The sequence below is a fragment of the Natator depressus genome, chromosome 3 (genome assembly GCF_965152275.1).
Source record: "Natator depressus isolate rNatDep1 chromosome 3, rNatDep2.hap1, whole genome shotgun sequence".
Taxonomy (NCBI): domain Eukaryota; kingdom Metazoa; phylum Chordata; order Testudines; family Cheloniidae; genus Natator; species Natator depressus.
In genome coordinates this window covers 40,442,942-40,470,382 of record NC_134236.1, presented here as the reverse complement: position 1 = coordinate 40,470,382, position 27,441 = coordinate 40,442,942, and the positions used below count along the sequence as shown (strand labels likewise).

The 27,441-nt window shown below is 41.2% G+C and overlaps 2 protein-coding genes across 7 annotated transcripts in view; one reads left to right on the top strand and one right to left on the bottom strand.

Moving 5' to 3' along the window:
* The window catches only part of SH3YL1 (SH3 and SYLF domain containing 1), a 106,865-nt gene extending 106,719 nt beyond the window's left edge, over positions 1-146 (bottom strand). For both annotated transcript variants that reach the window (XM_074947752.1, XM_074947751.1), the window contains exon 1: positions 21-146. In XM_074947752.1, coding sequence (XP_074803853.1) covers position 21 — 1 coding nt within the window. In that variant the 5' untranslated portion in view covers positions 22-146. The remainder of the gene's footprint in view (positions 1-20) is intronic.
* ACP1 (acid phosphatase 1) lies at positions 106-27,441 on the top strand. Of its 5 annotated transcripts, XM_074947757.1 has the most exons (7): positions 439-502; positions 6,024-6,043; positions 7,595-7,668; positions 7,950-8,063; positions 21,728-21,789; positions 26,832-26,937; positions 27,084-27,441. In XM_074947757.1, the coding sequence occupies exons 2-7, from the start codon at positions 6,025-6,027 to the stop codon at positions 27,159-27,161; spliced, it is 453 nt and encodes a 150-aa protein (XP_074803858.1). In that variant the 5' UTR covers positions 439-502; position 6,024; the 3' UTR covers positions 27,162-27,441. The 5 variants fall into 5 exon arrangements, with proteins under 5 accessions (XP_074803854.1, XP_074803856.1, XP_074803855.1 ...); XM_074947753.1 differs by lacking the exons at positions 6,024-6,043; positions 7,595-7,668 and adding an exon at positions 106-131 and having other exon boundaries at positions 349-502; XM_074947755.1 differs by lacking the exon at positions 6,024-6,043 and having other exon boundaries at positions 362-502.

Below are 27,441 nucleotides of genomic sequence, written 5' to 3'. Positions count from 1 at the left end.
CACAGCATATCAATACTCACTCCCTGTAACACCCTCCAAAGGCTCCTGGCTGCGGCTTTACAGTAGAGAAGAGAGGGCGCGGCCAGGCCCAGACTCGACCTCTCATCACTGAGTGCGTACATGCGTGCAAGGTGAAGGAAGGACCCCTGAGAGCCGCTCACCTGGGACAGGTGCAGCTGGGGGGTGTCTATTCAAGTGCCTGATTTTTACACACACACACACACACATAACCACCAACGCCATGATGGGTGTATTGGTTGGAGTGGCTGGTCGGGGCCCCTTTGCCTTTGCCAAACTCTGAGAGCATATTTTTAAATTCTTTTTATTCCCCACCCCGCTTCCGATCAGGCATAAACAATGGACGGCTTTAACGAGTGGTGCCGCAAAGCGCGGTGAGGTTTGCACGACAGTCCGGAGAAGGAAGGACCCCCCCTTCTTTGGTGCTGCCCGGAAAGGAAGATGGCGGCTGGGGAAGCAAAGTCTGTGCTCTTCGTGTGTCTGGGTAAGTGTGGGGCGGCCGCTCAGGCAGGAGTGGAGCGGAACGGGGACGCGTCTCCAGCGCTGTGGTGGGAAGGGGACAGGGGCTCCTGGGGGTTGAGGCACCCATGGTTGGTGGATGGAGAGAAGGCCGTTCCCGCCTCGCTCCGGGACAGCCGCAGGGGGGGTGGGGAGGGAATTAGCAGCCTCCCTGCTGGAAAGGGGATAGGAGTAGAGCCCGTCCTCCCGTACCCTGAATAGAGTCTCCCCTCCCCACCAGGAAGGAGGAGAAGGTGAGTAGATCAGTTGGGGGGCTTTTTTGCAGGGGAAGGGTAGATGTGCACCCTGAACAGGGGAGGAGCTCCTGTCAATGTAATGTTTCAGAGTAACAGCCGTGTTAGTCTGTATTCGCAAAAAGAAAAGGAGTACTTGTGGCACCTTAGAGACTAACCAGTTTATTTGAGCATAAGCTTTCGTGAGCTACAGCTCACTTCATCCGATGAAGTGAGCTGTAGCTCACGAAAGCTTATGCTCAAATAAACTGGTTAGTCTCTAAGGTGCCACAAGTACTCCTTTTCTTTTTGTCAATGTAATAAACACTTCTGGTATCTCCCACCCACCATCATTCCCCTTCCTAATCTATTTGCCCACCCCAACAAGTTGTTATCTCTGCCCGGAGGGCTTAGTACAGTGTCATAGTAAGTGTAATGCCAGGCTGTGTGTTCATGTTTAGTACCTACCTACCAAAGTTTGCAGAGAAGTTACGATACTATTCAATATTTTCATTGATGAGTTGGCTAATGGGACAAAGAGTATGCTTATAAAATTTGAATGTGATACCAGGCTTGGAGGGGTTGCAAACAAATTGGAGAATTTTCTGAAATCAACAAGATGAACATCAGTGAAGAGAAATGAGAAGTATTTCACTTAAAAAGGAAAAATTAAATGTTTTATTACAAAATGGGGAAAAACTGACTAAGTGGTGGTACTGCTGGAAAGGATCTGGGAGTTAGTGGATTACAAATTGAATATGAGTTAACAATGTAATGCAGTTGTGAAAAGGGCTAATATCTTTTTGAGGTGTATTAACAGGAGTGTCATATGTAAGACACAGGAGGTAAGTGTTCCACTCCACTCTGCACTGGTGAGGCCTCAGCTGGAGTACTGTGTCCAGTTCTGAATTCCACATTTTAGGAAAGATGTGGACAAATTGGAGAGTCCAGAGGAGAACAACAAAAATTATAAAAGGTTTAGGAAGTCTGATCTATGGTGAAAAGTTAAAAAATATGGGCATCTTTAGTATTGAGAAAAAGGACTGAGGGAGAATCTGATAGATGTCTTCAAATATGTTAAAGGCTGTTAAAAAAGGACTATATTTAATTTTTCTCTATGTTCTCTGAAGGCAGGACAAGAAGTAATGGGCTTAATCTGTAGCAAAGGAGGTATAGGTTAGATATTAGGAAAAACCGCCTAATATAAGGGTGGTTAAGGTCTGGAATACATTTCCAAGGGAGGTTGTGGAATCCCCATCATTCTGAGGTATTTTTTAAGAACAGGTTAGACCTGTCAAAAATGATCTAGGTTTACTTGGTCCTTCCTTGGTGCAGGGGGCTGGACTTAGATGACTTCTGACGGTCTCTTCCAGCCCTATATTACTATGATTCTGTGAGTCTGGTTACCTGGCCCTTAAAATCTCCCTGATGCACTGGAAGATGATCCTTGAGAAGACAAGTCTTCATTTGTTAAATTAGATCTGTGTTATGAAACCATCAATAAATATATGCACACAATCTGCTTTGCATTTGTAATGATAAATAGATATTCATTACACAGCAAATTACAGTTTAGTGCTTGATAATGTCTTCTGTCTGCAGTAAATAAAACAGATAATAACCATTAATGGAACACATCTAGACTGTAAACTCTCTGGGGCAGGGACATGGCTTACTCTGTGTGTCTAGTCCAATGTTAGATAATACTAGAGAAACTTGGGAATGGAGAGAATAAATCATATTCGCTCTTTTCAGGGAAGAATGAACAAAGTCAGAAAGTACAAGCAATGGGGTGAAATCACTGTAATAAATGTTGTCAACTCCCCTGGAATTTCCCTTCATCTTATATTAGCTACCCAAAAGAGTTGGTGCCATATGACAACAAGGACTGAATGATGTGGGAAACAGCTTTATTTTTTTAATAAATGCTGACCTGTCAAAGTTTCATTCATTTAAAGTATTTTAAGATTGCATTGAGCTTTCCTTCCACCAGTGTTGGGTTTTGCTGTGTTTCAGCAGTTATCTAAAATTTCCCTGTGCCCTAAAAAGTAATCTTGATGCATTCGTATAATTTAAAGTATATGTAATATTTTTTGATTAAAAAGAATAAAAGCTTAGCCCAATCAATTCAAAAATATGAATGTTATTTTTAACACCCATTGCAAATATCTGAAACTTCCAATATTTCAAGTGTTCAGTTGTTGGAAGGGAGAGACAGCGTGTCATTTCTGAAGATATCCACTTGAGAGTTGATTATAGAGAGTGCAAGGATTCATGTGAAATCAGGTTGTTTACTTCTACATTTGTTTTGAAAAACTAATAGTCAAATATTCAGTTAACATCTGTTTTCTGTTTGTAACAAGAGAAGCAGATATTAATTACATAGGAAAATATAACCTACTTAATAGTGGCATAATTATATTGCTTCTGAATTTTTTCCTACCACAGAAGAATAAATGAAGTATCCAGCAACATAAGTAACCCAAATACATAAAAAGGAATTGGAACTGAGAAGAGGTGAACAAGTTGCAGTTTTTATTTAATTTAAGGAAAGACATTTTAAAAAAAAATTACTCTTTTTACACTTATGTAGTATCTTTTGTTGTAGTAGCTCACCCATTAATTTACCTATACCAATGCAAACCTTTAATGTGTATGTACTGCACCATTCTAAAGTGGGGGTTACACAGGTGCAGTTTACTCTGGTAATTTCAGATTAAGTTACATTGATGTAAATTCATCTTTATAATGATGCTGCATATGTACATTACCAGTGCAAATTTCTATAATGTAGACAGTGGATGAGGGACGTTGTGTTTCTTCATCTGAGAGATCCTGATTGTAATCCTTTAAAAAATAATCCATGCACTTTTTGCTGGAGTTGATGGATGGCTTTTGTGTTCTGGTGAAATTCCAATTTATCTTATTTATTATAAAACTAGGTAATATCTTTTGCATGCTTGTATTCCCCCTACAGTTTCAGTTAGATATGTCATCCTTTACTTGTATTGAAGTAGTATAGCAGTGCTTCTCAAACTTTTTTCTCATGGACCACTTGAAAATTGCTGAGTGTCTCGGCGGACCACTTAATGATCTTTCCACATGTTATATGTACCATTAGCTAACTATTGTAAAGCACTTTGGATAAAAGCGCTATCTAAAAAAAAATTGCTAATAATGAACGGTTTTTTGTTCTGCAAATAAAAGCATACAACTCATATTTTAATATCAGTAGTCTTACCTTTCTAATGTGACAGATATGCCCTCTCTCCCCCCGCCACGGCAGCCCCTGAGCTGGGGCTGGGAAGGAGGGCAGTCTCTCCACAGTAGCTGCAGCCCTGGAGCTGGGGAAAGTCATCTTTCTCTGGCCACCGCAGCCCTGCACGTCTCAATTTTCCCCCACCCCCTCTTCTCACCCCACTTCTCCCTACCACCTACCCCCTATTCCCTCCAAGGCCACGACCTCACCTTACATGTGCGTCTTTTCCAGGGTCCAGGCACCTAATTAGTGGAGCCACGCCTGAGCGGCTCCACTAATTAAGTGGGTGGCGCTTCATTCTCTCTTATGCAGCCACCCAGGCATGCACCTTAGAGGGAACTATCTGCGGACCTCCTGAATGGAGCTCGCAGATCACTGTTTGAGAACCTCTGGTATATAGGGCTCTTGTGCAATATCACATATCTAGAAGTGTACTCTGACCCCTCCTAGCCTTGCATAGCTATGAAGCATTCTGCCTATAGAAAAAGCAAGTTTCATCACTCAACCATGCTAACATTACTTCTCTCTTAGTGGAGGGACTATTTCTTCTGAGAAGTCCATTCTTCGTATGTGTTCTACCCATGATGTCCCCTAAATCTGTCAACAAGGGTGTCGATTGGCATCGAGTTATCTCTTGCCCCAGTTAATCATTGCAGGGCTGAGGCATATTGCTGGTACAATACGGGGAAGTTTGCATTTTTCTCCTGTCTGTGGTACCTACTCTGTTGCTTAAGAGATTGAAGGGAAAAGTCTATTTTGTGTATATTGTCATCACTTTCTATATGGTGGCTTTCCAAATAGATTTACCAGTGTGGTAAATAATAAATTTATATGTACTACAAAAGAACCACATTGTTTCGCGAACTGCAGATGCACATACTGTGTTGCATTTTAATTACCATAGGTTGTGTATGATCATAAAATGTGAAGATCTTATTTACTGTAATAAGATAATTTGCACAAAAGGGGTTAGAACTAAGTTGCTTCAGAGTCTTAATTCTGAATTTCGGGACGTGACTGAGACAGTCTCAAAAGTTAATGTTGCATTAAAATATCTTCGTTTAGCTTCCATCTTTTTTAATGAATTAAATGACTTTCACATATGTTTTAGAAGGAAGTGAAATCTATTAATTACTGTAGGATTACTTTCTTTTGTTGAATGACCCTTCAAAAGGTGATGTTAATGAAGCATTAATTTAAACTTTTTAAAATCTGATCTCATCTTACTGTACCACTGTCAAAAACCACCGCCACCATCCGGTACTGTTCAAAATCAAAAATGGAACTCTGATTTTTGTGAGGTGAAAGAAAGTGACTTCCCTTCAATGGAAAAACAAGTATACCCTATTGATTTGAATGTGAACTAAAACATCAAAAAAGTGTGAATTGTTTGTTTGATAACAAGCACCGCTGTAACAGAATATTAAATGATAACCGCTATTGTCTCTGTGAGAAGCTTCAGAATAGATTCATCTGGGTAGCAAGTATTACTGGATTGCTTAGGCTATAATTTAGTATCCACCACTCACCTGAAGGTCTATAACCATGTTATATAACTTTCCTTCAACATATTTTAGTGTGCAGTGTGCAATAGGCTGAAAGTGAAATGTATTTCAGGCTTATTTAATGTTGTTTCAGTTTAATTATGTGGCAAGACATTTACTTCAACCATTGGCATACCAGCAAAATCCCATTGTCCTCTCAGTAGGTTACTGTGTGTCCAATAATACTCCTTTTCCTTACAGGCTACTCCTTCAGACAGTTATTCACTGTTTAAAAACCTGCCTTTGACAGGATGGATTAATTTTAAATCACCATTTTTAATCATGATTTAAATCAGCAAGCAGGAAACCTTTACTTAAATCATCCATTTTCATCTTGTTTTGCATCTGTTCTTTTTGTTTTCCTAAAGACAGGTTCATTCACATTGGTTGGTATAATCGTGAAAGCATTTTGATTTGCAAGTAAATATAGCCTTTACACTAAATTTTGTATTTCTTTTTGCTAACCATGAGGATGCACCATATACACTTATGTAAGCAATTACACAGGTTTATGTACATTTATGTAGATTCTTAATTTTTATATTTTTATTATTTTGGAAAATGGATTTTTTTATTACTATATTAATTTTTTTACTTGTGATTTCCAAATGCAGCTTGACAAATTTGAATTCAATTAAAAATTCACAGAAATCCATTTTAAAGTTGTTTATTATTTAAATAAAAACTACCCTAGAGTGCTGGGTACATAAACTCCTTTTTTTTTCTTTATCAAAAACATCTTTTGCATTTAAAACTAATTGATTTATTAAACAAAACAGGAAGTGTTAACTGTTAGTGACTTTAATTGATTGCTTCTGGTCACCATGCCCTCTGAGGTTTTCAGAGCTAGTAGAGCTCATCTTCTCCCTCCTCAATTTTATTCGTAGATTGGCAAAGGAAAACAAGCTTTCCTACTTTTTTCAATTCCCATTTAGTTTCTCAAACTTGAATGAACTAGTCCAAATTAAGGAAACACTCTCTGTGCACCTCCAGAAGAGGCTCCTGCCATCACAAGTAGCTCTACGACCCCCTAGTTTCAGGTGCTTAGCCAGTGCTTTCCACCAGATCAGTGGTTTGACTTTTCCTGAATCTTCAACAGAATACTTTATTACCTTCCCTTTGAGTCTGAAAGAATGGAAGTATAGTGTTTTACTACAGTGGAATAATATCATACTTTTTAGTTATCATGAACATAAATGGCATATCCGATAACATAACTGTGCTTTCAATTTTCCAAAACATTTGAAGTGGGGAAAGGGTAGAATATGAAAAAGCAGACTGTGGGATGAAAGTTTTATCTATGGGGGTATCATTAAAAAGAGGAGTCCAAACAATAGCATTGGCAGACTCTTGCTTTGGTATTGAACTTTATTTACTTTGGGCAAGGATGTAATATATTCCCAAATATTTTTAGCATTCTGCAGTGTTTGTTTAAAACATTTTTAAGGGGTAAAAAGGCAATGGAAAACTTTCTCTCAACAACGATGCTGGCCATTAAGATAAATACTTCAAGCAAACTTTTGCAAATCATCCAGTAAATCATAGTCAGAAATGTATCCTATTTGTTGCCAGTGCATAGAGGATTTGTGGGGATGGGACATCTGAAGACCCTAGAAGTTCCAGACTGTTATGAGCAAAACTATGAAAGACAAGACAGAAAATGTCAGTATTAACATCCATTTGAGATACAGTTCAAAATTCTGCTTTTTCAATTATGGTTACAGAAAGTCTTTTTGTGGAGGGGGACAAAAAAAGCAATATAATTACACCATACAGGAGGGGTACAAGATTTGGGATCATATGCAAGGGATACGTGACCCCTTGTGTGGCAAGTTCCATGGGGCAGTACCTTCACTCCCCTGGTGCAGTGAGATGGAAATAAACAGAGACTGCTCCAGAGGCCTTGGCTTGACTCCACTGCTGTGGATTCGCCTAGGGGATATGATAAAATAAACTATAAAAGTACTATGTGAACTAAAATCCTGTCCTATCTTGCTTCTTTTACCATAGATAAACTTTAGTTCAATCTCTTGTTTCTTTAGGGAACATTTGCCGATCACCCATAGCTGAAGCAGTTTTTAGAAAACTTGTAACTGATGAAAACATTGAAAATAAGGTCAGTTGTTTATTTTTACTGTTGCCAAAATATACTTTCTTCTAGCCAGTCAGTATTACATAAGCTGTGGGAAGGAAAACATAAACATTTGAATTTGTTTCTCTGTAGTGGAGGATAGACAGTGCAGCAACATCTACTTATGAAATAGGCAACCCTCCTGATTTTCGGGGACAGACTTGTATGAGGAAGCATGGCATTACCATGAATCATATTGCCAGACAGGTACTGTACTCTTATTTCCTTTAAATGTGTATTTGTGTTTTTTATTGTTGTTGTTGCAGTGGATGACAGACAGTGCTGCTGTTTCTGACTGGAACGTGGGGTGCTCCCCAGATGCAAGGGCTTTAAGCTGTCTAAGAAATCACGGCATTGAGACAGCCCATAAAGCACGGCAGGTAGAAAAGAGTACATTTTATTTCTTGACAGAACTAATAATTTTGTTCAGCCATAATTTCTCATACCAATCTTAACAGCCATTTGATTGAATATTAAATATTAGGAGGATTGACTATTAAGTGAGATTTTCAAAAGCACTCAGCGTTGCCTTCACTATTCTAGTTGAAGTCTCTGGGAGGAGACTTAGGCCAACAGTTGAGTGACTTTGAAAACCCTACCTTTAAATGTTTAATATTCTTTCTCTGAGGCATATTTCTTCTATTTTGAATAATTTTGCATTGTCTTATCTTGTGAGTCCATGGCACATCCCAGGCACGTGAAGGAACTGATACGAAGGGCAGCATTTATATTGTACAGGTCCAGTAGATGACCTGGCTTGTACTCTGCCCTGGTACTGCTGCTGTTATGGTCAAAATTCTTTGAGTTGAAGGAGCTCCTGTCTAACACTAAGGAGCTCAGACCCAAGAGTGGAAATAATATCAAAATATCTTCAAAGGAGAATTACAACTAGATAATTTTTGTAAACATAACTTGGGGCACTCTCACTAAGAGTCAGGGCAGCACCATTCACTAAACGGAAACAGTCTGAAGTTTTGGAAATGCCCACCTCAGTTTTTATTTAGTGAGTATATTTCAGGCATTGCATTCCAGAGAGAGATGCAGTGAAATAAACATAACTTCATGTATTTAAATGACTTAGACATTCAAATAAATGCACATAACTTATTTCCATTAACTATTCTCTGTGTATAGAGTATTCCTTTAGGACCTGACCTTTCCTTAGCTTGAGTTCATGCCACTAGTTCTTGCATTTGACACAAGATCAAGTAGTCTTGTTAGCATCTTTCCTTTTTGTTCCCTTCATAATTTTGGTAGACCTTATTGAGGTGGTCCTTTACTTTTTCTATTTCCAAAGAGTACATGCTTAGTTCCTCTAACCTTTCTGCATTCCCTCAATCATACTAACTGCCCTCCGTTGACTTTTCCAGTTTCTAATTTTTTTGTAACAATGCTGTGAAGGTTCCTTCCCCACTCTGAACTCTAGGGTACAGATGTGGGGACCTGCATGAAAACCCCCTAAGCTTATTTTTACAAGCTTAGGTTAAAACTTCACCAAGGTACAAACTATTTTACCTTTTGCCCTTGGACTTTTTTTTTTTTTTTGCTGCCACCACCAAGCGTCTAACAAATATATAATCGGGAAAGAGCCTGCTTTGGAAATGTCTTTCCTCCCAAAATCCTCCCCAAACCCTACACCCCCTTTCCTGGGGAAGGCTTGATTAAAAATCCTCACCAATTTGCATAGGTGAACAGACCCAAACCCTTGGATCTTAAGAACAATGAAAAAAGCAATCAGGTTCTTAAAAGAAGAATTTTAATAGAAGAAAAAGTAAAAGAATCACCTTTGTAAAATCAGGATGGTAAATACCTTACAGGGTAATCGGATTCAAAACACAGAGAATCCCTCTAGGCAAAACCGTAAGTTACAAAAAGACACAAAAACAGGAATATACATTCCATTCAGCACAGCTTATTTTCTCAGCCATTTAAACAAAACAGAATCTAACTCAGAGCTAACTAGATTACTTACTAAGTTCTAAGACTCCATTCCTTTCTGTTCCCAGCAAAAGCATCACACAGACAGACCGAGCCGTTGTTTCTTCCCCCCTCCAGCTTTGAAAATATCTTGTCTCCTCATTGGTCATTTTGGTCAGGTGCCAGCGAGGTTATCCTAGCTTCTTAACCCTTTAGAGGTGAAAGGGTTTTTCCTCTGGCCTGGAGGGATTTTAAAGGTGTTTACCCTTCCCTTTATATTTATGACACCCCCCCCCCCCCCCCCCCCCCCCAAATCACAGATAGGGTGAAACGCTGGCTGGGATTTCTTCCTGGAGCTCTAGGAGAAAACATAGTTAATAAGACACATGCACCTCTAAATATACTACCAAGTATATAAAGACTAACAATATTTTCCACATCTCAAGGATGATTTTAACCAGTTGATTCTGGGAAACTTTCATGGGAGAGTGCATCAGCCACTTTGTTAGAAGCTCCTGAGATGTGTTGGATGTCAAAATCAAAATCTTGGAGAGCTAAACTCCGCTGAAGAAGTTTTTTGTTATTTCCCGTAGTGGTATGAAGCCACCGTAGCGCAGCATGGTCAGTTTGCAGGTGGAAACGCCATCCCCAAACATATGGGCATAGCCTTTCCAGAGCGTAGACAATGGCATAACATTCTTTTTCACTGACTGACCAGTTGGTTTCTCTCTCAGACAGCTTCTTGCTGAGAGACACTACAGGGTGGAATTCTTGATCCGGTCCTTCCTGCATTAAAACTGCTCCCACACCACGCTCGGACACATCTGTGGTTACTAGGAACGGTTTGTCAAAGTCTGGGGCCCTTAGTACAGGGTCAGACATAAGTGTCGCTTTAAGCTGGTTAAAGGCCTTCTGACACTCTTCGGTCCACTGAACGGCATTTGGCTGTTTCTTTTTGGTGAGGTTTGTCAGTGGGGCAGCGATTTGGCTGTATTGCGATACAAATCGCCTGTAATAACCGGCCAAGCCTAAGAAGGATTGAACCTATTTCTTTGACTTTGGGACAGGCCACTTTTGGATAGCATCCGCTTTGGCCTGTAGGGGGTTGATAGTTCTTTGACCCACCTGGTGTCCAAGGTAAGTCACTCTGTTTAGGCCTATTTGACACTTCTTAGCCTTAACAGTTAGTCCTGCCTCCCTTATGCGCTCGAAGACTTTTTGTAGATGTTCCGTGTTTTCTGCCCAGGAATCCGAAAATATGGCCACATCGTCAAGGTAGGCAACTGCATATTCTCCTAATCCCGCAAGGAGACCATCTACAAGTCTTTGGAAGGTGGCGGGTGCATTCAGCAGCCCGAAAGGGAGTACATTAAATTCATACCGCCCGACATGTGTGGTGAAGGCTGACTTTTCCTTGGCGGATTCATCAAGCGGTACCTGCCAGTACCCCTTGGTTAAGTCCAAGGTAGAGATGAACTGGGCCTGTCCCAGTTTCTGTAATCATTCATCTGTGCATGGCATTGGATAGTTGTCTGGGCGAGTTACAGCATTTAGCTTATGGTAGTCCACGCAAAAACGTATCTCCCCATCTGGTTTGGGAACTAGAACCACTAGAGATGCCCGTGCACTGCCAGAGGGGTGGATTGCACCTATCTGTGGCATATCCTGGATCTCCCGTTCTATAGCAGTTTTAGCTTGAGGAGACACCCGGTAAGGTTGGACTTTAATTGGGTGAGCATTACCTTTGTCAGTGGAGTGGTATGCCCGTTCGGTCAGTCCTGGGGTGGCTGAGAACATCGGATGTAGCTAGTGCACAGCTCCTTGATCTGCTGTCGCTGCATACGCCCAAGAGTCATGGAGAGGTTCACCTCTTCCACACCACCAGCACTTTTCCCTTTGTAGTAGACACCTTCAGGCCACTCAGCGTCATCTCCTCCCTGGGCTGTAAACTGACAAACCTTTCATTCTCTGGAATAAAAGGGCTTTAGGAGAATTAATATGGTACACCTTAGGCTTTCGGTTGGAGATGGGGAATGCTATGAGATAATTAACAGCTCCCAGGCGCTCCTAGACCGTGAATGGCCCTTCCCACGATGCTTCCATTTTATGGGCCTGGAGTGCCTTTAAGACCATGACCTGGTCCCCTACTTTGAAGGAACGCTTTCTGGCATGTTTATCATACCAGGCTTTTTGCTCTTTTTGAGCATCCTGTAGGTTTTCTCTAGCAAGGACTAGAGAGGTTCGGAGGGTGTTTTGTAGGTTGGTTACAAAGTCCAGAATGTTAGTTCCTGGAGAAGGTGTAAACCCCTCCTGTGGCGGTTCAGTGACAAGACGGGACACAGCTTTTAGCAAGCAAGCAGGCTGGTCTGCTAACAGGCTTCTGCCTGTCAGCTTTCCACCTTCCCCTTTATTCCTTCTCTCCCCTCGCGCATTACATTCTCCAACAGATAAAAGGAATACACTGGCTTTGTTTAACATTCTTATTTACCAATTTCTATCTACCGCATTCCTTGCTCTCGGGCCTTGAGCCCAGTCCTGAGAGGCTTCCCACGGTTCATGTCATTTGGGCGAGATTCCAAGGTTGATGCCCTTGAGAGGAGCTGTGTGTGCACAGGTCCAGCACAACACTCCGGGTGTGCCCTGAATGTTGCCAAGCGCATGAACCTTGTATGAATCCTGCACCCTCCCATTGCTGCTTCACCAACTGTAATGGCCCCTTAACCTCGCGGCCATATACAAGTTCAAATGGTGAAAACCCTAAACTGGGATGTGGTACAGCTCTGTAGGCAAAGAGCAACTGCTGCAACACTAGGTTCCAATCATTGGAGTGCTCATTTACGAATTTACGTATCATGGCCCCCAAAGTTCCATTAAACTTCTCCACCATGCCATTTGTTTGATGGGGGTAAGGGGTGGCAACCAAGTGATTTACCCCATGAGCTTCCCAAAGGCTTTCCATAGTTCCTGCCAGGAAATTAGTTCCTGCATCTCTGAGGATGTCGGAGGGCCAACCTACCCTGGCAAAAATGTTTGCTAGTGCCTGGCGCACACTTTTAGCCCTGGTGTTGCTTAAAGCTACTGCTTCCGGCCATTGGGTGGCAAAATCCATTAAAGTCAGTATGTACTGCTTTCCTCTGGGTGTCTTTTTCGGAAAGGATCCAGAATATCCACAGCTACTTGCTGAAATGGAACCTCAGTTATGGGGAGTGGCTGGAGAGGGGCTTTGACCTGGTCTTGGGGTTTTCCCACTCTTTGGCATACTTCACAAGACCGGACATAGGTAGAAACATCCTTGCCCATTCCCTCCCAGTGGAATGACCTTCCCAAACGGTCTTTGGTCCTGTTCACCCCAGCATGGCCACTAGGATGATCATGGGCTAAGCTCAAGAGCTTGACCTGGTACTTAGTTGGAACTACCAACTGTCTCTGAGGATGCCAGTCTTCCTGGTGTCCACCAGAAAAAGTTTCCTTGTATAAAAGTCCTCTTTCTACAACAAACCTGGATCAATTAGAAGAGCTGAGAGGCGGTGAGTTGCTCCGTGCCGCCGTCCAAGCTCTCTGGAGGCTTTCATCTGCTTCCTATTCGGTCTGAAACTGTTCCCTTAATGCTGGAAACATCAGTTCCTCATTGGATTGTGGACCTATGCTTGGTCCCTCTGGAAGCGATGTAGGGGATAGGGCTGTTTCCGTTGACTGTGAACCGCTCTCCGCTGGTGCATTATGTTGGGGTTCAGGCTCTGGCTGAGTCTCTTGTGTAGGGTTATCGGCTGCTGCCGGTTCTGGGACTGGCTCTGTCTGGGTCTCTGGGACTGGATCCACTACTGCTGTTGCAGATGTTATCACCTCTGACCGGGTCCTGGTAGAAGTGTCCAGAACAGAGCTAGGCGTGACGGCTTGTTTAGCCTGGCTGCGGGTGACCATTCCCACCCTCTTGGCTAGCTTCACGTGATTGGCCAAGTCTTCCCCCAACAACATGGGAATGGGATAATCATCATAGACTGCTAAAGTCCACGTTCCTGACCAGCCCTTGTACTGGACAGGCAACTTGGCTGTAGGCAAATTGAAAGAGTTGGACTTGAAGGGTTGAATTGTCACTTGGATATCTGGGTTGATTAAATTGGGGTCCACTAAGGAAGCATGGATAGCCGACACTTGTGCTCCAGTGTCCCTCCACGCAGTGACCTTCTTCCCGCCCGCACTCAGTTTCCCTCCGCTCTGAGGGTATCTGGGAGGTACTTGGGCCTGAGGACCTCTGGTGTGATTCCGGTGCAATGAACGGTAATCTGTTGGGATTCTTGGGGCAGTTGGCCTTTACATGCCCCGGCTCGTTACATTTAAAACATCGTCCAGCTGACGGGTCACTGGGGTGAGGTGGGTTGCTGGAGAACGGTGTGGTGGGATGATAAGGTGTCTGGAGGGTTCCTTGGGGGGGTAGTTGGGGCCTTGGGCTGCCCCTGCTAGTAGGGTGTGGTTTGAGGTTGTCCCTTCTGGTATCTGCTCCAACTGCAACCAGTTTTTTTTCTTTTCTGCCACCTCCACCCATTTGGCTCCAATCTACCCCGCCTCAATTACAGTTTTGGGCTTCCCATCTAGGATGTATCTTTCTATTTCCTCAGGAACACCCTTTAAGAACTGCTCCATTTGCATTAGGACGGGCAAATCTTCTGGAGATTTAACACTTGCTCCTGATATCCAGGCATCCCAATGTTTTCACAATGTGGCAGGCATGTTGGGTAAATGACACATCTGGTTTCCACATTGGGCTCTGAACCGCCAACGGGAATGCTTGGGTGTTAGCCCCATTCTGACTCTCGCCTTGGTTTTAAACAGTTCATACTTGTTCATGTGTTCCTTAGGCATTTCAGCCACCACCTCAGCTAAGGGTCCACTGAGTTGCGGCCTCAGCTCTACCATGTATTGGTCTGTAGAGGTGCGGTACCCACGGCAGGTCTTTTTGAAGTTTTCTAAGAAGGCCTCTGTATCATTGCCTGCCTTGTAGATGGGGAACTTTCTGGGATGGGAAGTGGTACCTGGAGAAGGATTGCACGGGTTTGTTGGTATATTCTGCTGAGCCTTTGCCTTCTCCATCTCCAGTGCATGCTTCCTCTCTTTTTCCTTCTGCTCCAGTTCTTTGTCCCTTGCCTCCATAGCTCTCCTGTGGGCAGCCTCTTGTTTTTTTTTCTGCCTTTTTCGCTGCCTCCATTTCTCTCCTGTGGGCAGCTTCTAGGGCTTTTTCTGCCTCTTTCGCTGCCTCCAGTCTGATTAACTCCAATTTGTGTTGTGTCTTGGTTTCTGTCATCTTTGCCTCTCTGTTTTTAACTAACTTTACATCCGAGAGTTAGAAATTAAAACAAACAAACAAAAAAAAACTTGGCTTGTAAAATTTTGCTGTGCTGTATAATGATACCTATATTCTCTGATAGTGATTGTCAGCCTACAGAAAAATCCTTAAAAAAAAAAACCCCTAACACCTTTGTCTCCAGGCAAATAGACAGAAAACCCCTCTAGTTGCTCTTAGGTAAAAAACAACTTCAGGTCTGTGAAGACTTATGAATTTCCCTGCAGGACATTAACTACCCTGCCTTTAGGTAGAGAGAACTCCAGCTCACAAAAGACAATTATCGTTTGTCTCTGCTCTGGCCCCCAAGCAGAGACCAAAAAAAAAAAAAAAGCTCTAACTGCTTTCAGCTTAAAACGTGCATTCTAGCAGCCCAAAGGGAAAAAAAATATTTCCTTTTAAAATCTGTGCTTCTGGTTCAAAAAATCTCAAATTGATCTCAAAATGATTTCAAGTTAATCCCACCGCTCTGCCACCATGCCAAGGTTCCTTCCCCACTCTGAACTCTAGGGTACAGATGTGGAGACCTGCATGAAAACCCCCTAAGCTTATTTTTACCAGCTTAGGTTAAAACTTCCCCAAGGTACAAACTATTTTACCTTTTTGCCCTTGGACTTTTTTTTTGCTGCCACCACCAAGCGTCTAACAAATATATAATCGGGAAATAGCCCGCTTGGAAACGTCTTTCCTCCCAAAACCCTCCCCAAACCCTACACCCCCTTTCCTGGGGAAGGCTTGATTAAAAATCCTCACCAATTTGCATAGGTGAACACAGACCCAAACCCTTGGATCTTAAGAACAATGAAAAAGCAATCAGGTTCTTAAAAGAAGAATTTTAATAGAAGAAAAAAATAAAAGAATCACCTCTGTAAAATCAGGATGGTAAATACCTTACAGGGTAATCAGATTCAAAACATAGAGAATCCCTCTAGGCAAAACCATAAGTTACAAAAAGACACAAAAACAGGAATATACATTCCATTCAGCACAGCTTATTTTCTCAGCCATTTAAACAAAACAGAATCTAACTCAGAGCTAACTAGATTACTTACTAAGTTCTAAGACTCCATTCCTTTCTGTTCCCAGCAAAAGCATCACACAGACAGACCGAGCCGTTGTTTCTCCCCCCCTCCAGTTTTGAAAATATCTTGTCTCCTCATTGGTCATTTTGGTCAGGTGCCAGCGAGGTTATCCTAGCTTCTTTTCCTCTGGCCTGGAGGGATTTTAAAGGTGTTTACCCTTCCCTTTATATTTATGACAAACACAAACAGAATTGAACATAACACACTATTGCAAATTTTGCTGCTTTTAATACTAGAACAGTTCTGTCTTTTCCATTTACAGGTACCAGATTTTTATTTTTTTATTTTTTTTACTGCTTGTAAGCAGCGTATTTCCTTTTATTTTTACATTAGGTAAGTGGTTCTTAAACTCACCTGTGAAGCTGTTTCAGCTACCATGGTGAAACATGTAGAGGTGTTCAGGGCTTCTTGTACAGACTCTCCTTTGGTGTTTCTAGATCACTTATGACCAGTTGAACTAAAAAGAAACCAAATCTCTAACACACATGCACATCTGCATTCTGCGTGACTGCTTCAAATCTTCCTTTGTCAAGTCTTTTATGGTATAAATGCAACCATGAAAAAATTTGTGGAAATATCCAGAGTAAAATTGCAACATGACCTGGCGAGATTACAGCAAAGGGAACTTAAGGCAATGATGAGTTTGATCATAAAATATATTTCCTCTGTCTGTACATATAACTAAACACGGATGTACAAATTTTGGGGGGACTATGACAGGCTAGCAATGTTTGTTCAAAACAGCCAACCATGTTGGCAGGTGTTGATCCAGGTGGAAAAGGATTAATGAGGGGCTTTTCAAAGGCACAAATGGCAGCTGGGTATCCAAAGACAGTAGGAGTTAAACACCTAACTGTCATTTGTACCTTTTGAAAATCTCACCAAAGTGGGTCCTTCTGGCTCTCTGATGAAGCAGATGGTTTGAGACCACACCTAGCAAAGCCCCTCTAGGAAGGGGGGAATGAAAGGTGTAGGTGAAGAAGTATTGAGGTAGAATATTTGGAAGCAGCCAAGCCTAGTGAAAAGGCTTGTGCTGAATTTTGTTTCTTTGCTAATAAAGCCAAATCCAAGGAAGGAGTTGAGCATGTGGGATATCTTTTAGAGCAGGTTGGGAAAGTCATCTGCTGATGGGGAAATAACCAAACACATTAAGGAGCATTTATTCTTTTCTTGGCTCCTTACTGCTGTCCAAATATTATTACTACTTCATGTAATTAAGCACGAGAGTTCAAGTTCCCATGCATTTGGCTCCCACTCATGGTGTGGTTGCACGACTTGCACAGTTCAAAAGCGACAAAAGCAGTATCCAGTAGGGGTGTCACATGCACCCTCCATATCCTCAAGCCCCACTCCTAAGAAAATAAAGGTCAGCATGATCCTGCTGAACTGCCTCAGTTGCTTCTAACCAATAGTCCATCTTGCCTGATATCCTGTCTTCTGACAGTGGCCAGTACCAGATGCTTTAGAGGGAATAGAATAGATCCACTGCTGTTGTCCAGTCCCAGCTTCTTGCAGTCAGAGGTTTAGAGACACCCAGAACATGGAGTTGCTTCCTTGCCCATCTTGGCTAATAGCCATTGTTGGACCTATCCTTCATGAACTTATCTCATTCTCTTTTGAACCAAGTTATGTTTTTGGCCTTCCCAACATCCCTCAGTAAGGAGGTCCACAAGCTAATTGGGCATTGTGTGAAGAAGTACTTTCTTATGTTTTTGTTTTAAACTTGCTGCCTATTAATCTCATTGTGACCCATAGGTCCTGTTTCATGCAAAGGGGTAAATAACATTTCCTTATTCACTTTCTTCATACCATTCATGATTTTATAGATTTCTATCATATCTGATCTTCATTGTCTCTCTTATAAACTGAACAGTCCCAGGCTTCTTAATCTCTCCCTATCTGAAAAGTGTTCTCTTCTCCTTGTCATTTCTGTTGCCCTTCTCTGTACCTTTTCCAATTCTAATATATCTTTTTTGAGATGGGATGACCAGAACTGCGCACAGTAATGAAGATATAGGCATACAATGGATTTATAAAGTGACATGATGGTATTTTCTGTCTTCTTTTCTTTCCCTTTCTTAATATTTCCTAACATTGTTAGCTTTTATGACTGCTGCTACACACTGAACAGATGTTTTCAGAGAACTATCCATGATGCTTCCAAGATTTTTCTTGATTTAGCTGATTTAGACCACATCATTTTGTATGTGTAGTTGGGATTATGTTTTCTAATATGCATTATTTTGCACTTATCAACATTGAATTTCATCTACCATTTTGTTGCCCAATCACCCAGTTTTTGTGAAATTCTGTTGTAACTCTATGCAGTCAGCTTGGGACTTAACTATCTTGAGTAACTTTGTATTGTCTGCAGATTTTGCTACCTCACTGTCTACTTTGCCTAACAGCATTTAGTGAGGGTCTGGTCAAAGGCTTTCTGAAAATCCAAGTACGCTATATCCACTGGATCACCCTTGTCCATGTGCTCGTTGACCCCCTCAAAGACTGGTGAGGCATGATTTCCATTTACAAAAGCCATGTTGACTCTTCCCCAACATATCATGTTCAGTCTGCGTGTCTGATAATTCTGTTCTTTATTATAGTTTCAGCCATCTTACCTGGTACTGAAGTTAGGCTTACAAGCCTATAATTGCCAGGATCTCCTGTGGATCCTTTTTAAAAATTTGCATCACACAGACTAAATCAAGAATTGCCTCTCCCATTGTGGGTTCCAGGACTAGCTGCTCCAAGAAGCAGTCACTAATGATGTCTAGAAATTTTACCTCTGCATCCCATCCTGAGACGACATGTACCCAGTGAATGTGGAGATAATTGAAATCCCTCATTCTTATTGTGTTTTCTGTTTTTCTAGTCTCTCTAATCTCCCTGAGCATTTCACAATCATTGTAATCATCCTTGTTAGGTGGTTGGTAGCATATTCCTACTGTTATACTCTTATTATTGAAAACATGGAACTTCTGTCCATAGAGATTCTATGTACAGTTTGATTCATTTAAGATTTTTACTATATTTGACTCTGCTTTCTTTGACATATAGTGCCACGCCTCCATCAGCATGACCTGCTCTGTCATTCTTATATATTTTGTACCGTGGTATTAATATGTCCCATTAACTGTCAACATTCCACCAAGTTTCGGTGATGCCTATTGTATCAATATCCTCCTTTAATACCAAGCACTGAAGTTCACCCATCTTTGCGTTTAGACTTCTTGCATTTGTTTAGAAGCAGTTTTTGAATTTGTCGGTATTTAGTTGTCTGCATTCATGTGATATAGCTGAATGGGACTCTTTTTTTTTCATTTGATAGGCTTCTCTTCAGTTCGTATTGTTTATCAACTTCCATCCTCTTCTTTTTGCTAGGATATAGAGTATTCCCTTTAATAAGCTATTCCCTAATGGATGTCTCTGTCTGAACCTTGTACTTATCCGCAGCTGTTGGCTTTTCCCTGCCCTTAGTTTAAAAACTCCTTTATTAATTTTTCATGCCAGCAATCTGGTTCTGTTTTAATTTAGTTGGAGCCTATCCTTTCTGTGTAGGCTCCTCCTTTTTCAAAAAGTTTCTAATAAACCTAAATACCTTCTCCAAACACCACCATCTCATGCACACAGTAAGACCCTGCAGTTCTGCCTGTCTAACTTGCCCTACTTGTAGAACTGGAAGCATTTCAGAGAATACTACCATGGAGGTCCTGGACTTTTAATCTCATATATAGCAGCCTATATTTGGCCTCCATAACCTCTCTCTTACCTTTCCCTATGTCATTGGTACCTACATGTACCACGACCATTGGCATCTCCCCAACACTGCACATACATCTATCTAGAAGTCTGGAGAGGGCTGCAACTTTCACACCCAGCAGCCAGTTCACCATGTTGTTTTCCCGGGCATCAGAAACCCAATTATCTATCAGAAGTATCTATCTGAGTCACTACTCTTCAAGATCTCTTGTAATGAAGCAATCACCTTCCCCAGTTCTCTGGTATCAAAGGAGCAGCTGAAAGCAAAGCTGGGAAAATCTTCTCACTTGTAGGGGTGCAGTACCAGAAGGATCTGCCTCTACTTCAGCCCCAAGATTTAAGGAATTGCTGAAAAGTGAATCACCACAGGCTTCCATGGTATTGCAGCAGCAACCTAAACATAACCCGGCAGGGTCAGATGCTCCTCCAGTGGGACTCCAGCAGCCTGCTTCCTCGGTATAGGCTCAGACAGCATCAGAGAGTTGAGCCTTGACAGCACTGAGAGCATCTCCTCCTGAGAAGGTGTGGAAGGCAGTTATGGAATCAAACCTTTTTCCCCTCCTTTACAAGTGAGGCACGGGGGACTTCTTCAGCGCTCTTCTTCAGAGAAGCAGTGGACGTCAAAATAACTCCTGAACTGCAGTCTCCTTTACTGGACTGTTCTCCTTTTTAACTAAGTTACCCTTAGAGCAACTTGGGGTGCCCTATCATCATTGATAATGCTGGTCCATAACTTCATTTTTAAGTAGCTTCAGTGTACAGTACATCTGTCTTCATGTTTTATTTTTGTTGTCCTCAGTGCAACCGTAATTGTGTAAGATTATTTTCACTTGGGCCAACATTTAGCAGCAGAGAGCCACGAGGGTAAGCCTATAGAGGTTTTATTAGAGTTGCTAGAAGACAGAGCTATTTCCACGATAAAAATATTTTTGTAGGTCAAAGGCACAGTATGAATACAGCAAATATTTTTACATTGAAAATAAACAGATCTTCACTAATTCTCAGTACTATCAAAAGTTTTAGATGAGATTATATTGAGTCTTCTATTCTAACTCTGTTTTACACTTTGCATTTACTGCAGGAAAAATTCCCTATATGAGTGAAATGTTTCATGTTTGCTCTTAGCCCAGATGTGATTTCCAGACCCCACTCCACCTCAGTTTAGGGGAAGTCTAATCATAATCCATTACAAGTTACTATTGAGGCTATTTTTTCATATGCATAATTTTTACAAGTTCAGATTTTCCACAGGCTGTGAACTTATTTTATTTCTAGGACACTTTCTCATACGTTTCCTTTGCTTACCCCAGTTCCTCCCAAAAAAGTACATCTACAAGGCAAACCTTCCAAGAAGCTGAATTATGATGCTATATATGTAACTGTGGGTAGAACTGTGCAGTATTGATGTTTAGTATTTATGTAGCTAATTTCACTGATTCACATTGTAAACCCCCAATATCAATGCGGTGCACCAGCACAAAGTTTGGCCTTAAATTGGTGTAGGCCTTGCCTGACGTGGGAAAGCTTTTTCAGAATAACTTAAGTTGTGAATTTAAACCAGTGTGGTTATACTAGTATAAAAAAATAGGTTTGTGAGTGGAGTGAAAATTTTTATAATTCTGGATGAATAACTGACATAGTATCTTCACTTAGGTATGAAAAGATTAGTTGGTAGCTTTTGAAACTAAACTATTGTAAAAGTGCAACTACATATTTTAGTCTCAATCATAATTTGTTCATTGTTTTGTTAACAGTTACAATTGACCTGAAGGATAGCTCTTGGATTCAGAATATATTAACCAGTTTGCTGGTTCACAATTCCATTTTTATATGTACATATTTATAATCAATAAGAATTGTAAAATTGTAACTTCTTTTGCAATATTTTGTGTATTTTAAGCAAACACATCTTTGCTACAAAAGTTAAAGCAAATCTTTTTAATTCTAGATTACTAAAGATGATTTCCTTACATTTGATTATATACTTTGCATGGATGAAAGCAACCTAAGGTAAGGTATGGTAGAATGCTAAGAGAGATTCTGGTTTGACAGTCTGCTTTTGTAGATGATGATAAATCCAGAAGATGGGCTTGATTGCCTAATGTGCAACCTTTTGCCATTTGTTTTCTTATGAGTTATAATTAGATTTGGTAGAATTTTATTTCTATATATATAATTTCAACAGATGAGATGTTTATTTTTACGCATTTTTTTCAGTTTGTATCTATTTACATTTTCACAGTTGTAGAAAATTATTGGGGTGGGGGGTCAGACAATTATTAAACAATAGACATTGAGATTCAAAAAGTTAAAACTTTATAACCGTTAAAACACAAATTGTCAACCTATATCAAAATATACAGAGTAAATATACTTTAAATCAAATTCTAAGTTCTTCTTTGAGTAGTATCTCTGTGATGCTCCACATCAGGACTCCTGCGCCTTTGATCAGAGATTTTTGATAGCAGTGCCTTTTCAGTCTAGGCATGGACCGTACAGATCCTCGTGCCCTGTACCGAGACTAGATAGGGCTGTGCAGGCAAACTGCCCTCAGTTCCTTTTCAACTGCCTACAGCCTGAGACTGAGTCTAGGGTGTACTTGTTTGCTTATTTTATTAGTATTTAGCTGTATAATTGGTTAGTAGAGTAGGTTTAGTACCTAATAGTTGGAAAGATGGAGCACTTGTTCCCTTTCTTCTTTGATTAAAAAAAGAAATGGGGGGTGGGTAGGTGGGAGGGAGGAATTAATCATAGACTTTTAAGTCTTAACAAGTCTTAAGAACTGACTTTGGACCTGGGTTCAGAGAACACCCCTCCCCATACAGGGACCACCTTTATCTGTCAGTGACCTGTCGTCATCAAGATCACTGTCACCAAGAGCTTCCAAGGGGAAGAGAACATCAAAACCCCCATCTCCAACACTCTTCTTGACTGAGATACCGATAACTGTGCCCCTGGTATCATGAGTTTCCCACTCCAGGTATAAGGAAGGGGAATAAGAGGAGAAAAACACCAGAGTTCTCTTCAAAGAAGATCCAGTCACTAGAGACCTCAGACCCCAAGAGGAGTACTAGTGAGGCTCTGGGTACTTCAGGTACCATGAAGCACATTAAGACTTCATCGAAGTCCCATACCTCAGTGGTAAAGAGCTTTTTACCACCAAGATCACTGTCACCAAAAGACTGGCTTCAATGCAATCCTTGGTACTTACGTCAATTCTTCACATGACATCTGCAACATCATAGGCACTGGTACCAAGTTCAGTAGCACTTCCAGAACCGCAGAAAGACCTTGCAGTACCGACATCAGTACCTCTCATAGGTTCTGCAGTATCACTGGCACAATACCAAGTTCTGTTGTGTTTCCAGTATCACAGGAATTCCTAAACCCGAAAGAGCTTGCGGTACTGAATGAGCTGCAGTCTCCACTCCTTGCAGCCTCCGGTCTGCTGAGTCACTGACTGCTCAGGTTTCAGAGTAACAGCCGTGTTAGTCTGTATTCGCAAAAAGAAAAGGAGTACTTGTGGCACCTTAGAGATTAACCAATTTATTTGAGCATAAGCTTTCGTGAGCTACAGCTTACTTCATCGGATGCATACTGTGGAAAGTACAGAAAGTTCATTTTATACACACAAACCATGAAAAAATGGGTGTTTACCACTACAAAAGGTTTTCTCTCCCCCCACCCCACTCTCCTGCTGGTAATAGCTTATCTAAAGTGATCACTCTCCTTACAATGTGTATGATAACCTGGATTTGTGCTGGAAATCCAGGTTATCATACACATTGTAAGGAGAGTGATCACTTTAGATAAGCTATTACCAGCAGGAGAGTGGGGTGGGGGGAGAGAAAACCTTTTGTAGTGGTAAACACCCATTTTTTCATGGTTTGTGTGTATAAAAAGATCTTCTTCTGTACTTTCCACAGTATGCATCCGATGAAGTGAGCTGTGGCTCACGAAAGCTTATGCTCAAATAAATTGGTTAATCTCTAAGGTGCCACAAGTACTCCTTTTCTGACTGCTCAGGTTTATGGGAGATCATCTCCTTCAACTATCCATGAGGAGGGGTTGTCACCTCCCATACAGAATGTGGAGATGCATTCCAATTCAAAACTTTTGGTTCAAGGATCTCCATTTTTTTCTGCCTGTTACTCTCCATTGCAAATGCAACAAAGGCAAGACACCAGAGCCCTGGCTTCCAACAGATGAAGAGACCAATACTGGATCTCCCCCAGTTCCTTATGGTCTCATTGGCTCTACTGGGATCCATGGGCAGTGTACCAGCAATAGTTTCGAGGTACCTCCACTCAGTCCACAGGAAACACAGAAGTCTGTACCCCCCCGGTACCATTCCTCTCTCCTCTCCACTCTGAGCCGAAGGGGACCTTTAAGGAGCAAGAGCAGACAAAGAGATTACCCTCACTTACAAAAATGTCGTCATCATCATCACCTGATGAGGCAGCAAAGGCCATCACTACCATCGCTGGCTGATGACTTTAGGCAATTCCAGGATTTTATTAACTGGGTCACTGACATCTTGCAAATTCCCCTAGAGGAAGGCCCAGGATTTTCATCATAGGCTCCTGAATGTATTGCACACCTCTACCTCAGCACAGGTGGCACTGCCAATTCAATGAAGTCCTCCTTGAGCCAGCCAAGATCATCTGGCAAACTCCAGCAATTCCCTCCCTCCCAGCCCCCATTCACAAATGCAAGAGGACCGATTTAAAAAAATACTACATCCTGGCCAGGGATGCTGAGGTTTTTATTCTCTCACATGGGACCAAACTCTCAGGTTGTGGATGCAGTCAGTGACAGGGACAGGCAGCATATCCAAAAGGCCACCCATTATAATAAAGACCAGATGTCTGGACCTGTTTGGCCGTAGGAGTATTCATCATCAACACTTCAATTCAGGATAGCTATTCACTGATGTCAAAATACGATTACCTGAACCATGAGAAGTTTAAGGCTTTTATTGACCATTTAGCACAGGAACACTGCGAACAGTTCAGTGCCATAATGAGGGAGGGCCAGCTTTTTTCAAAGACTTTCACAGCATCTAGTGAAACCTGAAATAATGCTGCAGCCAAGTCTGTTTCCATCACAGTAGTGATGAGGTGAGCTTCCTGGCTTCAGTTGTCTGGGTTTCTGTGAGAGCTACAATCTACCATGGGGAATTACCTCTTGATGGCCAGAAGCTTTTTGCAGATTCCACAGACAGCTCACTTCACACCTTAAAAGACTCTTGGGCAAAACTTGGGGCTTTAGGGTATACACACCTGCATATAACAAAATTTAGCAGGTCTCAATTGACAGAGAGATCCTGCCCTGCTCCGTTTTCCACCTTCCATAGCTGGTGGAAACAGTGGTGTGAGGTCCAGATTTTCAAAGATTCTGTCCTGTCAAAAGAATCTTTATCAGTACAGCTAGAGAGGGCAGAAAGGGCTCTGTGTGAAAAAGCCACTTTATTATCCTAGGAAAAATAATGCTTGTTTGCTACTATTCGCTGTAATTCTGGTAACATGTCTCCCCGGGACCATGTTGAGCTTAATAATTGTGCATGACAATAGCTGACTAATTTGCTAATTTGGATAGCAGTAGCAAAATTTCTCCCTAATTGGGGGATGCATTTGTCCAGGGCCAAGTGGTTAAATGGGTATGAAATTCTAAGCAATGGCCCTCTGAAAGTTCTCAGGATTTAAAGACTAAAAAATAAAGATGAAATTATACAAATCAGTCATAAGTTTTTTCAGATGGTTGTGAATGGCCACCTCTTTTACAACCCAGTCATGCAACAACTCTGTGTATGGCACGTGAATTGACCGACGTGTTAGTCAGTGACTAAACGATATACTTAGGTGATTTACTTCCAGTTTCATTTAAACTCTTAATTTTATACTGGTGTCCTTTACACTTACCAAGATGTCAGTGACACAGTGAAAAGAGCTGTACCGAAGCAAGTGGAAAAAATATTGGAAGTGTAGAACTGGAGTGATTTCAAAAGATCTTAACGTTACTTGGGAGAACTGAAATTCATTCTGGCTCCTGCCAGGGAAGCAGCCTAACAGTGGGAAGAGGACTCTGCACCAGCCACCTCTGCCATCTACGCTACCATTCTGGATCTTGGATTTCGGCCCCAGTAGCGTCCAGCTTTCCCTAGGAACAGCCTTGTGGTGCTCGAAGTTGTTCTACACAGTGCCTGGGATGGCAGACTCATTCTAGCTGCTGGCATACTACCAGCAGCGGGAGGAAAGGGGATACCTTCACAGGTTTGGGAGCCTTTCATTCCACACATGCCCCAGAATCAGAGCACTCTGCTTGCTTCTGTTGAGGTGTGTTGAGAGTCCTAAAGTGAGACTGGCTAGCCATTGTGATTGGTATTGAGTCAGGTTTTATATAAGAACTTTGGTATTACAGCATAGGGCTCTCAACATACCTTATCAACAGAAGCAAGCGGAATGATCAGAAGTGCTCGTCCACATGTTTACAAACACTGATGGGAAGAAAGACTTTGTTTAGCATTTCAGCAATCAATGTAATATGAATACAACAGAAGAATTTTTTAAATGAATTGAAGGCAGAGCTAAGAGAATTTACAAAAACAGAACAATTGAAGTAGCATTTCATGGACACCTGGAAGAAACTTACTCATATTTTTAAGAAATATATTGACTATGTTCCAAAGAGACTTTTGTATAATGAAAGCTAAAGGGAGACACTGAAAATAATGCATTAAAATTCTTTTCTCCTGTCATTTTAACTTTTTTTAGTGACTAAAGCCAAGTTAAGGTCATTGTCAAGAACCCAATTGCTTGATTTATTTGTTTTCCAGTTAGTCTTCATTTTATATAGATGACCTTGACATTTAACAAAAGTAAGCAACAACATAGAGTACACAGCACTGTGAAAGTATAGCAGCTCTTTCATCTTCATTCATACCCTGTAAACTTTCTAGAATTATTGAATTTATAATGCTGATTCCAAATGGAGCAGACACCACCATTGCCATGAAAACAGTGGTTCAAAATTGCTTCTTTGTTACTTTACAGAGATCTGAAAAGAAAAAGTAATCAACTTAAAAACTGTACAGCTAAAATTGAACTCCTTGGGTGCTATGATCCACAGAAACAGCTTATTATTGAAGATCCATACTATGTAAGTATCACAAATTGAGTTGAGAACTTTTAAACATTAGTATGTATGAATGATTGTAAAACAAACACAATTTTAAAAGTAGCTATTGAAGACTTAAATCTGGGTGGCTAGATATTTTTACCCTTTTTTTTCTTATCTTTTTCCAGGGAAATGAAAAAGACTTTGAGACTGTTTATGAGCAGTGTGTTAGATGCTGTAAGGCATTTTTGGAGAAGTCTCATTAGTGCCATGCTATTTTATTTCTAAAAGGAAATAATATTTAGCTCCTTCTTTGAAGTGTTATATAAATTTCACTTGATTGATGTATTTAAAATGTAATATTGTATCTCTGTGGTAAATCCTAATTGCAGCTTCTTAATTTTAGATTTGTATTGTAGCTACTCTATGGCCTAACTCAGAAGAATTTGGAAAAGTTTTAAAAATTGTATTTGAGTATCAGCCATTTTGTCAGGCATCAGTGTAACAATGTATTTCATTCAGAGATCAGCAGAATAAATGTTTTAT

Bases quoted from the DNA above. Each gene is read 5' to 3' on its own strand.
- ACP1 (XM_074947753.1), top strand. The intron at 8,064-21,727 runs GTAGAAAAGAGT...TTTTAATTCTAG, and splicing joins CAGCCCATAAAGCACGGCAG to ATTACTAAAGATGATTTCCT. The intron at 26,938-27,083 runs GTAAGTATCACA...ATCTTTTTCCAG, and splicing joins TTATTGAAGATCCATACTAT to GGAAATGAAAAAGACTTTGA.